This window comes from Rhamphochromis sp. 'chilingali' (genome assembly GCF_963969265.1).
Source record: "Rhamphochromis sp. 'chilingali' genome assembly, chromosome: 13".
Classification (NCBI taxonomy): domain Eukaryota; kingdom Metazoa; phylum Chordata; class Actinopteri; order Cichliformes; family Cichlidae; genus Rhamphochromis; species Rhamphochromis sp. 'chilingali'.
Genome location: NC_137940.1, coordinates 21,482,857 through 21,497,419, shown reverse-complemented (window position 1 = coordinate 21,497,419; position 14,563 = coordinate 21,482,857). Strand labels below are relative to the sequence as shown.

At 42.3% G+C, this 14,563-nt stretch overlaps 1 protein-coding gene across 6 annotated transcripts in view; it reads right to left on the bottom strand.

Moving 5' to 3' along the window:
* The window catches only part of LOC308409242 (CRACD-like protein), a 41,626-nt gene continuing 27,063 nt past the window's right edge, over window positions 1–14,563 (bottom strand). For all 6 annotated transcript variants that reach the window (XM_080901853.1, XM_080901856.1, XM_080901857.1 and 3 more), the window contains exons 3-10: window positions 11,153–11,327; window positions 7,978–8,104; window positions 5,169–5,303; window positions 5,010–5,069; window positions 1,664–1,813; window positions 1,067–1,154; window positions 228–501; window positions 1–140 (exon numbers count right to left, since the gene is read on the bottom strand). In XM_080901853.1, coding sequence (XP_080757979.1) covers window positions 50–140; window positions 228–501; window positions 1,067–1,154; window positions 1,664–1,813; window positions 5,010–5,069; window positions 5,169–5,303; window positions 7,978–8,104; window positions 11,153–11,327 — 1,100 coding nt within the window. In that variant the 3' untranslated portion in view covers window positions 1–49. The remainder of the gene's footprint in view (window positions 141–227; window positions 502–1,066; window positions 1,155–1,663; window positions 1,814–5,009; window positions 5,070–5,168; window positions 5,304–7,977; window positions 8,105–11,152; window positions 11,328–14,563) is intronic.

The window sequence follows — 14,563 nt, the reverse complement described above, 5'->3', positions numbered from 1 at the left end:
GAAGGAGTTCTCCTCCTCCCCGTGGTTCTGGAGCCCATCTTCTTCACTTTCAGATTGCAGAGTCACTTACATCCTTACTCTCCGCTGCACTGGAAGCCATGCTTGTGTCCGTCAAGCCAGAAGGGGGCTCTGGTGTGGCCCTAGAAGCAGAAATCAAGAGATAAGATGAAACAAACCAAGCTACACTCCTGGGAGAGGAAAACCAAAAGGAAACCATTTCTATTCACCTGGGACTATCCAGAGAGGAGGCGCTTGAGCTGAGCTTGGAGGAGGGCAGGGGCTGGCTGTCGGAGTCTTCTTCCTCCGAGTGACTTGGCTCAGGAGGAGAGGAAGTGTCCGGGCCGTGAGAAACATCCTGTTCGGCATCGGACTCATCTTCTCCCTCCTCCTCATCTCCCAACAGGGATTGTATGGAATGTTGTGGTTGATCCGTCTCCTCGCTCTCCTCTTCCTCATTTTCCTCCCTCTCAACTTCTGGTTTCAGCAGAACATCAGCCACTTCTGAATCAAACACACAAAAAAGTGTCATCTTATCATCAGACTTATAAGTAACAAGGATATGGAAGCTGATGGCAGCCAATATGAACCACTTCATTATTATTTGTGTGAATTATCTATAAAAAATAATAATTATTATGAATAATAAATATAAATATAATGAATATTAAATAACTTTGTAAAGTTATATTCATGACTGATTTTCTATTATTCAACTGTTGCAATTAAAATTATTTACACTAAAATGTGTGTCTGGTTTCTTGTAAGGTTATGCAGTAGTTAAAATTACTCACAGTAGAATTATATCTTTGTTTCCTTTAAAAACCTGATTTGTTCTCCCCTTATTCTTGTGTTTAAGTGTATGTAAATATAATTGCATTGTAATTTCACATAAAATACAGTAATATTCCATTTAATTACAGTGTTACCAAAATAACTTAAACAAATACATATATGTATCTTTTGCACTCATGTGGACTATAACCCTTCTATTTGATTAAATACTTTTGTTTTAATATTGGCATTCACAGGCTTCCATACATGAAAACTAGGGGCTTTGCGCACACACCTTCTGCCTCCTGCTGGTCTTGCAGCGGTGTGGAGGTCGTCAGCTTCGCCTCCATCTCAGACTCTTGCCCTGCTTTCCCCTCTGTTCGCTGCACAGAAACGAGACATTTGTGGTGACATCAGCATCATCAATCGCCAATGAACAGTCAGCTAAGCAGTCCTAGAAAACTGTAGCAGCACACATGTGATAACATCCAATACAGCAACAGGTCTCATGAATTTGTATCAGTAAAATCACTTTTTTTCTCAGCGTAACTTCTTTGAAAAGTTTGAATGACTGAGAAGGACGAACGCCTGTGCAGACAGGACCACCTGACCCGTTCTCTGGCTGCTGTACTTTTCTGCACTCACTTTAAGTTTAACCTCCATATAAAAAGGTTTTTAGATAATGTGGGGAAACTATTGACTAATCACTTTGATTGTCCCACTGTTTAGGTTTCTTTTTTATAGTTGGGGAATTACTTTGTTAGGTCCAGTTTTATCACAAAACAGAGACTCTATGCAATGAGAGCCACGCCATGAAAAGCTATAAAGATCCATTTAAAGTAATGGGAGTATTAGTGTTTATTCATGCTAGAGCTTTTGTTCCCCCTCTTACACTGGCAGGTCTCCTCCTGGCTTTTTGCCTCAGGGCCAGCTTGTGCTTGGCTGCAGAGTTATCCAGACAGACAAAAGGACTGGCCGGCTGGCTGAAGTCTCCTGGAACCACCAGGGGGCTCACTGCTCTGCTGGAGGCTGCGCAGGACAGCTGGGAAGACAGGAAACACTCATTTAGCATTTAGCAACACTCAACCAGGAGAGATCTCTGGGGACAGAATTTGACCATCCATCCAATTGTCCACCCCCACAAGTGGGACGGTTCCAAATAGAGGTGGTCAACTCTCAGACATCAGCCACACTTGTAAGAAGCTTAAAAGCACAAACATTGAAAAATCCCCCAAGGATGCAAACAAGTAGCCAGAGACTGAGCAGGAGAGGGGGAGTCCAGCTGTACAAACATGAGCAGTCCTTATCTGCAGAACCAACACTAGTCTGTCATCACAGAAACCTACCTCTCTCACCTCTCACAAACTTACCTTTTCACTTATTTCAACACGAAACCCACAAAAACACTGCTCTTCTTCCACTAAAGACACACACACACACACACACACACACACACACACACACACACACACACACTGCAACACACACTACATGCTAATGTCTGTCTGCATCTGTTAGACTGTAAAATACCATTTCATAGTTTTCATTCTGCATGTAAACCAAAAAGTGTGTTGTGTTGTATGAACACATGGTTTGTTTTATGATCTAACTGAAATTACCCTTAAAACATATTCATGAAATATCGCATAACACAGTACTTCTTTAACAAAATATAGGTTTCCCTGTGTGTGTGTGTGTGTGTGTGTGTGTGTGTGTGTGTGTGTGTGTGTGTGTGTGTGAGAGAGAGAGGCAGACTCTTAATGCTTTAACTACAAGCAGACATGCTGACTGCCAAAGAAACCATTGGAATGCACTCTGAACACTCAACACACACACACACACACACACACACACACACACACACAGTCAGTGGAATAACATGTACTGTGGCTGGAGAAAAGAAAAAGAAGGTCAGAGAGAAGGAAAGGGGGAAAGCAACATACAGAGGAAGAAGAGGTCAAGCTGCAGACTTCCATTTAAGGTTTGAAGAGAAGCTGGAGGATTGGTTATGACCACACCCAAACAGACACACACACACACACGCACGCCCATCTTCCACTATCACAGACGGCACATGACAACTATTTCCTGTGCTGCAGATATGTGTTGAACATAAGCCTCTCCATTTATGTCCGTACAGGATTTAAAAACACGACACTGAAAGAAGTAAACAGCCAATCACGTTCCAGTCTCCATGGTGAGAAAGGATGCTGAGCCAATGTTATGTCTGAAGCACCGTTTCATCACCGAGTCTCAAACAGTGACTCACAATTAAAAAACACTGATTCCTTAAACCTGCAATAAGTGATACACTGTAACCTTATATGTTAGTATCCATTCGTTTCCAATTGGCCACCTGATGTTATATCCAGTATTGATTCTCCTTTTAATTCATCTAGATCTCATCTAATAACAATAAAGATTATGCTGTTAATCAGCTGGTTGCTAACGCTGTCAGTGTTCACTTACATAATAGGTGGCTTCATATACATGGCACTAATGGAACCTTTGAGGATGCTGGGAAACTTTGGGTCCTGCTTTGACACGTACCGCCTAACTAAGCACTGCTGCAGACCATGTGCAGCCTTTCATGCAAACAGTATAGATGGCTGTGAGCCCTTTCAGCGGGATAAAGGACCCTGTCACGAAGCAAATATAGTTCAGGAATGGTTTAAGAAGCACAACGACGAGTTTGAGGTGTTGATTTTGCCTCCAAATCCACTTAAGCATCTGTGGGATGTGCTGGCCAGACAAGTTCATCGTGGTGCCAGATACCACAGCACAGTTTCAGGGGTCTAGTGTTTCCTCGATGGGTTAGGACTGTTTTGGAAGAAAACAGGGGACCAAAACAATATTAGACAGGTGATTATGATGTTATGTCTGATCTATGGACAATCTGGCTTCTTTATGCAACTAGCAGAGTCGCTCCCTGCTGGGATCTGGAAGTATTACAGACATTTGTGTGCCGGCTTCACTTTACAACACAATGGAAACAATAAACTCAGGAGATGATTCTCAGATCATCTCATTTTCAAACGATGTTCTTTGTCTTACACACAGTTTGATCATCCACTGCTAATAGAAACAGGCAGTCTGAACTCCTCTAATGACCAACTTATATCCACAAACTACAGACAAGTATGTGTGAAAAGATGACAAAGTCTGCACTCTTTATATTTACTGTAAATGCATTTAACACTGGCTGACCTAGACCTAAGTCTCCACAGTGACATATGCTGACAGCGATGGTGTGAGTCAAAGCCTGGATTGTTGCAAATAAATCAAATTCATTTTCTAAATAAAGCCTGGGAGGAAAAAACAAAAAAGAAAACAAAAACAACAACAAAACCCACAATCAAGTAAACAATTGATGTCTTAGTGAATTCTCAGTGGATGGATAAACTGCACAAAGTGCCACTGTAAGTGCAGTCTATCCTTGACCACATTCCTGTGTGTGGAATTGACTTTAAAGGGGATATTTTCAGGGTTTTGTGTGCCTGTCATTGTAGCCAGCCATTTGTGGCTCTTTCCAGTGGGAGAATGACCAAAACCCGCCTGAAACTGCTAAAAGTACACTATCATTAAAGGCTCCTTTGTCATAGTTTGCTGACTGTGCTTCTAGGCCATATTATAGTCAGTGAGACTAATTGGATAGCTGATGTTCTCGGGACATTTGCCTTATTGTGAACTGGCACTGTGATTCTCTAGATCCATAAAAAGGACTCATTTGAAATTATTGTTAGGGAGAATATGAGGCATTCTGGGTAACACTGGTTAAACCGCAGATTTATACGCAGGGTCAGGAGGACGACAAATTAAGGATACAAAAAAGAGAAAGCTGAAACAAAAAGACTAAAAGCAACAGAGGGGGAAAAAGAGCGCCAAAGAGCGGGAACATAGGGAAAGATGTCACTTTGCATGAAGGGGTTTTTATTTAGAACCAAGAGCAGCGTTTTAGTGATTAGACGGGATCATGAGATTTGTTCTCCGCCACAGTCACATGAGGAGCAATCGCACACAGCTCCAACACATCCACAAAGATTCCTCCTGGCTTTAACAAATCACATCGATCTTACTTGAATCGCTGTTTTGGTTGCAATGCCACACGCAGGACACGGTGCAGATCGTAAAGCATCGCAGCGTGGAAGTTCACTCGTCGGTAAATGTGTCGGTTGTGAATGGAACAAAGCATGAAATAAACAATGCAGTATCTTAGTTTTCGTTGCGCTGACGCTTACCCGGTCCTCATCGCTGTCTATTCCCTCCAGACTGATGGAACTGTTCGCCTGAGCCTGATTCTGGGAGACGCACCAAGAACAAGGAGAAGAATGTTAGGAGCCAAACTCAGGGGCACTAACAGAAGGAAGGCATCATTGAAAGCATGTCTTTATCAAGACCGTGTGAACTGTTGTGTATTCTGGTGGGCTGCAGGGTAGGCCGTCATCCTCAGACATGGTCGCAGGATCTTCTGCCCTCTTCACACACATCAGAGACGGTGGAGAGCCCAGTTTGATGGCCTGCTTCAGCTGAAGCTGCAGAGGAGGAAAAAAAAAAAAAAGCACATTTATGACAGCAGGGTTAGTGTGTGCACGTTTCAGGCATGTGCTCACCTGTTTGTTTTATAAGGAAGTGAAGGTGTTTATCATTACTTACAGTTGGGGAAACACCATATCTGAGACCCTGTTTAATAAACTACAGCTCTGTATGAAAGGCTAACAATGGCGTGTTTGAGTACATGTTTATTGAGCATTACAGCTGTTTGCAGGGGGAAAAGATCTTTACTGTGGTGGAATATGACTAACAGGGAATGACCAGTGAGGACTCATAGCTGGGCACTTGACAGAGAAGCGAAAGCCCTTTGAAAGTGATTGTGTATCTGTGTGTGTAGCTGGTATCGCAGAAACTCAAACAGTCTTTATCTGCGTGCTTCCCTGTAACAGTCAGTCAAGGACTCATTTACTCAGTTTCACAGCACAGGACAATACAGCTTTTCTGTAGCAGGGCTGGACACTGGCACGCACCAACACACACAGACACACACGGACACACAATACAAGTTTCTTGACAAAGTCACAAAGAATCTGCTGTTCTAAATGTTTCTATTTTAACATAGTCAGCTTATATACTGGAAGCTGTTTGTGGGTGGAAGCTAAAATTAATCTGAAATGTAGTTTTTTAATTTAAATGTGCGTGAAAATGTGCTTAAAGGGAGGGTTCACCTCAAAAACCACATTCATGCATTTCTCCCTTTTAGCACTGGTTTGCCCATATCAGCTGTACACATGTCTGCTCTCTGTTGAATATAATGGAGCTAACTGACACTTGCACAAAGATTCTCGTGAGCATTTACCCTTCTATTAAACTGCACCTGCCAATCATATCACTCTGCTCATGATGCTAGCTGCGGTGTGACAGGGTGGACATCCTCAAATTCATCCTCCGCTCCGCTGTAATAGTGCACTGGTAGTCTATAGGTCCAACGCAGAGCACGGCAGAGCTCCACCTGTATGTAGTAGCTGTGTACTGTCACCAGGGGGCAGCATCAAAAATATGTTGAACCAGTGGTTAGTGTGTTACAGTTGTTAGTGCTTGCCCTTTAGCCACGGTCCCACAGAAGACAAAAGTCTTTGTAGTGGAGTGAAAATTGTCCACTTGTCGGGCCACAGACAGTGTAAAAGATGGAGACACTGTAGCCGCAAAGTTGCATTCTCTTTAACGGCCACCAGGGGGTGATAGCTGTGGTTGCTCCTGTATACACCAATGAGAAATCGGCTGTCAGCTGTGACCACAGTAAACGATTTCCTGATAGGTTTATGGACCAGGTTACTAGTTTTGGGTAAGAGTGAGCAAAATGTTAAACTCACTGACAGAAAGGAAGATGATCCAATGTTAATGACTTCTGATAGACATGTTACTAGCCTGTGAGCTTCCTGGTCAGATTTACCCCTCGACTGCAACATCCAGCTTCAAAACACCAAAGAAGGCAACGTTGAAACATAACACAACTTCATAAAGCAGTGGCTGACCTCACAGCAGCTACACCTGTCTTTTATATCATCTCAGTTGGCCGGTGTCCTGTTTTTGTGTGATTTTTCTGGTAGGACAGGATGCAATTGCGTCTTTGTAGCTTCTGTATTGTCTGAATTCCTACGCTTAAAGAGCTATATTACTGGACAACAAACGCAGGCCCAAAAACGCCATCAAATGGAATTTTTTCTATCTGAAGCTTTCTGGACCGGTCACAGTGGCAACACCCTTGTTTAGTGAGTTACTACATGACAGTCACTCTCCTGTGCATCATGTTAATGGCCTTGTAGTGTATCGATCCTTACATAATGTGTTTATTTTTGGCTCTGGAATGGCCTCATTCTGCTTATCAAACAGGCAGCACAGCTCACAGCGAGGATTAAGGTCAGGAAATCTCCATTAGATTGTTTTTCCACAGTAAATTCACTTTATGGAAATCAATCTATTAGCAACTTGCATCTCGCCAAACTATCTGTGGCTGTTTTGCCTGAAAACTCTTGGATTTGATTATCAGGCACTCTGCCCGTGTCCGTTACACACTTTCTGATCTACAAAGGAGCCCAAATCAAACACTTCCTCTGTTTTATTTTAGCTTACAGGAGAAAGTGTTTCTTTTTAGCAAAAATCGCTTAAAGGAGTTGTTTGAGTCTCACTCCTCTGTAGCTCAGCGGAGCCGTTTCATTGGAGGTCAGCGCATCCATCTGGGTCTCATGTCTTCCCCTTTTAGCCCACTATTGTGACAGATACTCTTTCTATCTGTCTGCAGTTCTTCTCATCACGCGGTCCTTTCATTTTGCTTTGACAGAACTTTAATCTCTATTTGTGAAACACATCAGTTCCGCCTGTCCAAACCGCTGCGTTTATCACATTACACATGGATCAAAACTTGTGTGTAAAAAGTCAAAGCTTATTTAATGCCACTTATTACTCGTAATCCCACAGGCTTAATATATAGCAGATCTGCTGGCAGCACTTTGTTCAGTGCCCTGGGGCATAGAAGTGCTCACTCCCAAACACACTTAAATGTGTCAGACTGTGAATCTTTATTGTTTATTATTCCTTAATAACCCCTGTAGTCAAAGGTCAAGGGGTCGGGGGTCTCTGGTGTACTAGACCTGAGAGGACTTTAACTTTAACATGTTTATCTTTGATCCGGTAACTGCGTTTGTGTGTGCATACCTGGAGTGATTTCACCTTCCCATGAATGCTGTCCTGCGATGCCCCCAGAGCCTCGTTCGCCTCCGATGAGTCAGAAACAAACACGGAGTCATGTGACAAAGCCTTGCCTCCCAGACTGATCTTCGACCTTTGGGAAACAGGAAGACAAAGAAATAAACACAGCACAGAGTGATGTTTCACAGCTTCTATAACAAGACAGGTAGAAGAAAAAAAGAACCAGATGGCGGATCACGACATACAACAACATACCATAAACTACCCATGCAGAGTGTTTGGAATGTGTCGTATAAAAATATATATCAACTGAAAAGACACTTTTAGTTTTTTAAGTGATGGTTTGTTGTCTCCCAGTAATTAGGATGATGAGAGAAATCAGTAAAATGTAACTACCGTAATTGTCGGGCTATAAGCCGCTACTTTTTGCACAAGCTTTGAACCCTGCGGCTTTTAGTCAGGTGCGGCTTTTCTATGGATTTTCCATGATTTTTGTGATATCGTAAGACGATTTGTTTTGTTTGTTCCGCTGTTGTACGGCACTACGTTGCCTGGCGGAAGGATCGAGGTTCAAGAGTGGTATGTTAGTCACATGTCCGTCCGCCAGGCAACGTAGTGCCGTACGAAGTAGCGCGAAAAACAAACTTCAAAGTAGCGCTACGCGTTCAGTGGGAGGCGTGGATGACGAGCGGCGATAAACTTGCGAAAAGCAAGTTATGCCCAACTCCACCGGTGGATTCTGACAGCGTGGAAAAGTGCGAAAACATCCACGATCACCAACGGATTTTGAAGGGCTGGACTGCTGCATGATGGAGAGGAGGACACCGCCACGGCCCTTCTGAGGGTGTTCGACTCTGACACTGACAATGAGGATTTGTTTGGTTTTGAAAGTGACAACGAAGGAGAGAAGCGGAGAGTGGATGACGAAGCCATCCTGAGCCTGTTCGTTTCCGACATTGGAGAAGAGGACTTTGGTGGTTTTAGAGCGCAGGAAGAAGAGAAAGATGGTGAATGACTGACTTTTCTTCTCCGTGTCACTGCACCTGAGCCTAAAAGGTAGTCCGAATCTATTTTTCTGGTGTGCTGTAGGTTACTGCTATGTACTACATGTGCAAATATGTACCCATAACTTGTTTTTCAAAATATTAATAAAAGGGGTGTGTCTCCAAACAGCCATCTCTTTCCTGACAATTCCCTTTGTGCATATTCTCTTACATATGATAAGTCAACATTGAAACACCTGCGGCTTTTAGTCAGGTGCGGCTAATGTATGTACAAAACAGGATTTTCCCCTGATTTTAGCTTTTGCGGCTAATATTCAGGTGCGCTTTGTAGTCCGGGAAATACGGTAGATATTTCCTGTGACAGACTGAGACAAAGCAGGAAGTGGCACCGCTTAGGAAAACAAAGAAATTCAGGACTTTTCCACAGGAAAACACACATTCTTCTAATTGTTACAAAACAGGAAGCGCCGAGCCTTCGCTGAGGTGAGTTTGACAGAACAGGAGATGGATGTTAAAACACAACCTTCCTTTTTTAAATGTGCTCATGACGTTATTGACCTGAATGGATGGATGAGCTCCAACAACGTGAGCAGAAATATATCATTTGGCTACAGAACGGTGCGGTTTCTTGATGAATCCCTTAAACATGGCAGTAAAGTAATGATATAATATTCTGGATTCATATTTTGCTGGGCTCAATTAAACCCCATAATAAGAGCTAGCATTTTAGATGCTTTACATCTGAAAGGGAAATGGGAGGAAAATGGTTCTGCTTAAAAACACACCGTTTATGTAGTTTTAGTTCCATTCCATTTCCTTCAAATTGATTTTTGTCATATTGTCCTGTCCCTCACAAACAGAAGCTTTGATCAACAGGTCGGTGGGCTAGTCACAGCCCGAGATGTGTGCTACAGATGACCAGTTTTTAGATATCTCTTCTCTCTGACATCAAACACAGCCAGGAGTAGAAAAAACTGTCTAAAACTGAGTGTTCGGAGCATTCTGAAGCCTTTCGGCTCACAGGGTTTACCTAAATGGTAAATGGCCTGTATTTGTATAGCGCTTTACTAGTCCCTAAGGACCCCAAAGCGCTTTACACAACCAGTCATCCACCCAGTCACACACACACACACACACACACACACACACACACACACACACACACACACACACACACACACACACACACAGGTGATGGCAGCTACATTGTAGCCACAGCCACCCTGGGGTGCACTGACAGAGGCAAGGCTGCCGGACACAGGCGCCACTGGGCCCTCTGACCACCACCAGTAGGCAACAGGTGAAGTTGTCTTCCCCAAGACTGAGACTCAGGTTGACCTAATTATTTGAAATGTTGGTCCATGCTTAAAGGTAAAGTGTGTAAAATCTCACCATTAGATGTCATTAGACTAAAAATCGCAATCAACTGAATTTTGTCTTTATCCTGTTTTCCTTCTCTCACCCCAACCATTCACAGCAGATGGCCCCGCACCTTCCTGAGCCTGGTTCTGTTGGAAGTTTCTTCCTGTTAAAAGGGAGTTTTTCCTTCCCACTGTCGCCACAGTGCTTGCTCATAGGGGGTCATATGATTGTTGGGTTTTTCTGTTTCTGCATGTATTATTGAAGGGTCTACCTTACAATACAAAGCGCCTTGAGCCGACTGCTGTGATTTGGCGCTGTATAAATAAAACTGAATTTTATTTTCCTACTCCTTCCAGTTCTCCCAGTTCATGGAGAGAAATTTGCCTCAAAAGGGTTGCAAATGATTATGATATGATCCACAAGCATAAAGTAAGATTTAGAAATGTGTACAATGATTTGTGTGTAAGGACTCACACCCACACACAAATATGAAGCAGTCTGAGGACACGTAAAACGATTTTACAAATGCGTCCATCCAAACCTGAAAAAACACCGAACATTTATGCACAATTTATCAAGTTCATGAATCCGGAACAGATTAATCCAAGTTTAGTGATTTGTTGGAAGATATATGATGCACACTACTCAATGTATATTTACGAGTATTTACAACCGACTGTAGCTTTAATACGAAGATATGACAAAATGAGCATATAATAAATAAGTAGAGGCGTGACAGGTCTTAGTTGAGCTCTGTGTACTTTCGTCAGATTGTAAATAAAAGCATTTCATTCAGCACACGTGTGCGATCTTACCCAGAGCCTTTATCCTTCTCTGCTCGAGTGAGTGTGTTGCTCTCTGATGCTTTGCTGACATTGTCACTCGACTGGCTGGCTTTAAGGCTCGCGTCCGCTCCTGCAGCTGATGGATCCTTTCTCTTCTTCCTGGCAAAGAACCTTTTAAACGTTTGGAACTTGGACTTCTTCTTTCCTGAGAAGACAGAATCATGAATCATTGCATGGTGGTGCACAGTTACATGCTGATGAGAACATTACACACACGGCATCTTTACACACTGCCCCAGTGTGAACTCGAGTTATAGAGCAATTAGTCCTGTGGTGGATGTAAAGACACAGGTAGGCAGCCCAGAGGGAACCACACAGAGCAAACGATGTGTGTGTGTGTTTGCAGAGGCCAACATGAAAACTGAAAATACACATATGCATAAACAGACACAAACTCAAGCTTGTAAACCTACCCCCACAGTGGGTCCGTGTCTATTAGCACCACAGTGGAAAAACTCAACAGCTCTTTTATAACTTCTTAAACAGCTGTCATCAAGAACCTGAAATGGTCCTCGCTCCATCTCACATGCAACAGGGATGTGGGCTGGCTCAGCACTTATACACTACGCATTTGTCTTCAAACCACATGATCAGTATAAAGAGTAGTGCAGAGTTGGTCTTTTTTTTATTTTTTTTATTCATCTACATAGTAACAATGGTAACATGTATAGCACTTACAATGTTTACTATGTTCATTAGCTTAGCTAATATTTACTGGGTCAAACCATAGACTGTACATAAAAGATGAACACAGCCTGTGGTTTAGAAAAACAAAGCCATTATAGAAGTGCACATTGTTTCTAACGGCCAGCAGGGGGCAGCGCTTCTTGTTTCAAAAAGAAGCCAGAATGATAACATGGTGTAAGACAGCAGTTCATAAACCAGTGTGCAATGCATTGATTGCAATGGTAGAGGTGTAGACCTGTATACAGCTGAGGATGATGGGGAAAAAACAAAAAACAAAATCTGAATGTAGCTAGGCTTTCCAAACTGTCAGTGCTTGAAGAGCATTGTGGGTAATGTAGGTTTTGTAAGGTGGGGAGAAAAAAAAAAGCAAAAAGCATTATTGTTGTATATTTTGAGTAAACTGAAGTAGCCATCAAACAGAAACACTTGTAATCAGACAAAAGTCATCACAAAGTGCAACATGTTTCATTGTTTTCACAGCTAGACAGAAACGGGATTTTAGCAGCAGTGACAATATTTGGAGATTTAGATTTTCCAATATATTTCTTTCAGACACACTAAACATAAACAGATTTCTAACATTTAGTTTATGTAGTTTCTTTACTCGTCCACGTTCAGCCCGACTCTGCTCAATCAGCTGGCTGCTGTGTTTGTAGCATCCCAATCAGAGAAGAGTCCTCTGGCTGGCAAACTAAGTAAGACCTATAAAATGTTTGAACAGTGTTTTTTAATGTTTCTACTCTACTTTTTAAATTTTCATTTTGTGGCCTTTAAAATCCTGATGCCCATAGGAGTGGCAAATAGCTAATATCACCTGATAATATCGGCCAACCTATAAATCGGGCGGACTATTTGTTACACGCACCACAGGAGGCACTTAAAACATCCCCAGAGAAAGGAAACAGAAGCTGAGTTGCAAGAAAGAGAAACAACAATGAGAAAGAAGAAGTCGGGAGCAAACAGAACAACTGTAGTCAAACTATTTTGAGGACTCCTACCCCTGAGCCATCCACAGACATTCTTCAGTAGAGATTTCAAAATAAGATGCATTTTTGTTCCACGAGCTGTGTCATTTTCGTCCTCCTCCCTGTGGGGAATCCTTGAGCATTCCTTCTTTTCTAAAAATATACTTTCTGGTTGGAGCTAAGTCCCAACTGAAAAATGTTTGGAATCCAAACCTGGTGCTGAGGCCAAGATGCTTTAAATCTCTGGGTCACTCACTCAAGATCATGTTAAGCACATGTGGTGCATTTTCTTTTGGGATTTTTTGTGTAACACAGAAACCCAAAGACGTCACTAAAATAAAAGTCTGTCAAAATATAATGAAAACCAATTTTAGCGTCTTAATGAGATGCCATTAAACCGCACACAGAACAAGTTATTGTTGGATAACTGCAGTCCACAAAGTGCTGTCTTTACTTGAGGAGGTTCCAACCTGCTTTTTGATGAAGCTTCAGAGGCCTTTCTGCATGGCCAAGATGAACTATCAGGGGGAAGCACCACCCAACAGTACCATTTATTGTGCTATTTTAGGCACAATACTCTATTAAAGCCAAAAGGTCTGCCTAGAAAAAGGCAGCTGATTCAGTGGAAGGTCAGCGTAGAGCTGAGATATTATAGTTTCTCCATATGCATTCTGTTATGACTATCAGGACCTATACACAGTCCTGAGCTCAAAATTAGGGACAACTCAGCTGAACTGTGAGAGGATGGTGACCTTTGAAAGGGAGACAATATCAGGGCTGGGATCTCCATAAAAACAAAACTACCAGAAAAATTAGAGACTGTTCATTTCTTGTGAAAAGCAAGTGAGCAAACTTGAAAATTCAGCAGGATTATTGCACCAGCATTAGCCCAAGATTCAAAACTGAACTGAGAGCTTCCTGAAAACAAACTTCTGCCTGTTATTCACTCACATTATCTTGGACCTCAAGCCTGGGCACGAAAGACCAGTTTCATCACGTCTGCTTAAGTCACTGTGTTCACAAGAAGCTCACAACTTAACCTTTCCATGTCGACACACATCTACATCCTGGTTCCCACTCTGTTTGTTGTTAATCTGTGTGCACGTCTGTGTGCGACAGCCTTGTGTTTTCCTCCATTTCCTGCCACAACCTGCAAGGAGATATTTGTGTGCGATCGTTCGAGCTGATTGGATCTTTGCTGGGAGTGAGTAGAAAATCTCATTGCTGATATCGCTGGCAAGTACCAGCATCCAACCATCTCTGAAACAACATTTATTATTGTCATCAGAGCTGAAAGCACCAGGAGTTTCTGCATGTGTTCCCACTAAATGAGACCTCAGAGATTTACAAAACATGCACTGATAAGATTCTACTGATTTGGAAAAAACATGTATTTTGTTTCAGTTGTTGCAAACTTTCAAAATAAAATTAAGCAAAAAAAAAAAAAAAAAAGAAAGAAAAAAGTACAACGTTTGTATTAACACAATCTTTTCATGCAGAAGACTTTCATCTAGAAAACTGCCAAAGTGCCTGGATTATCTGGTTTTCACTGCTCTGTACTGTGAAATTAAAGCAAGGAAGCCTCGTTAGCTACAGCCTGAATGATTACAGGATGGACAGTAACTCATTAGCTGTGCAATCCACAGAAAGTATGAACCATCTGCCGAATAGAAACAGTTGAAAGGTCATTTTCACATTCTCCCTGTATGTCGATGACCTTGCAAACTCC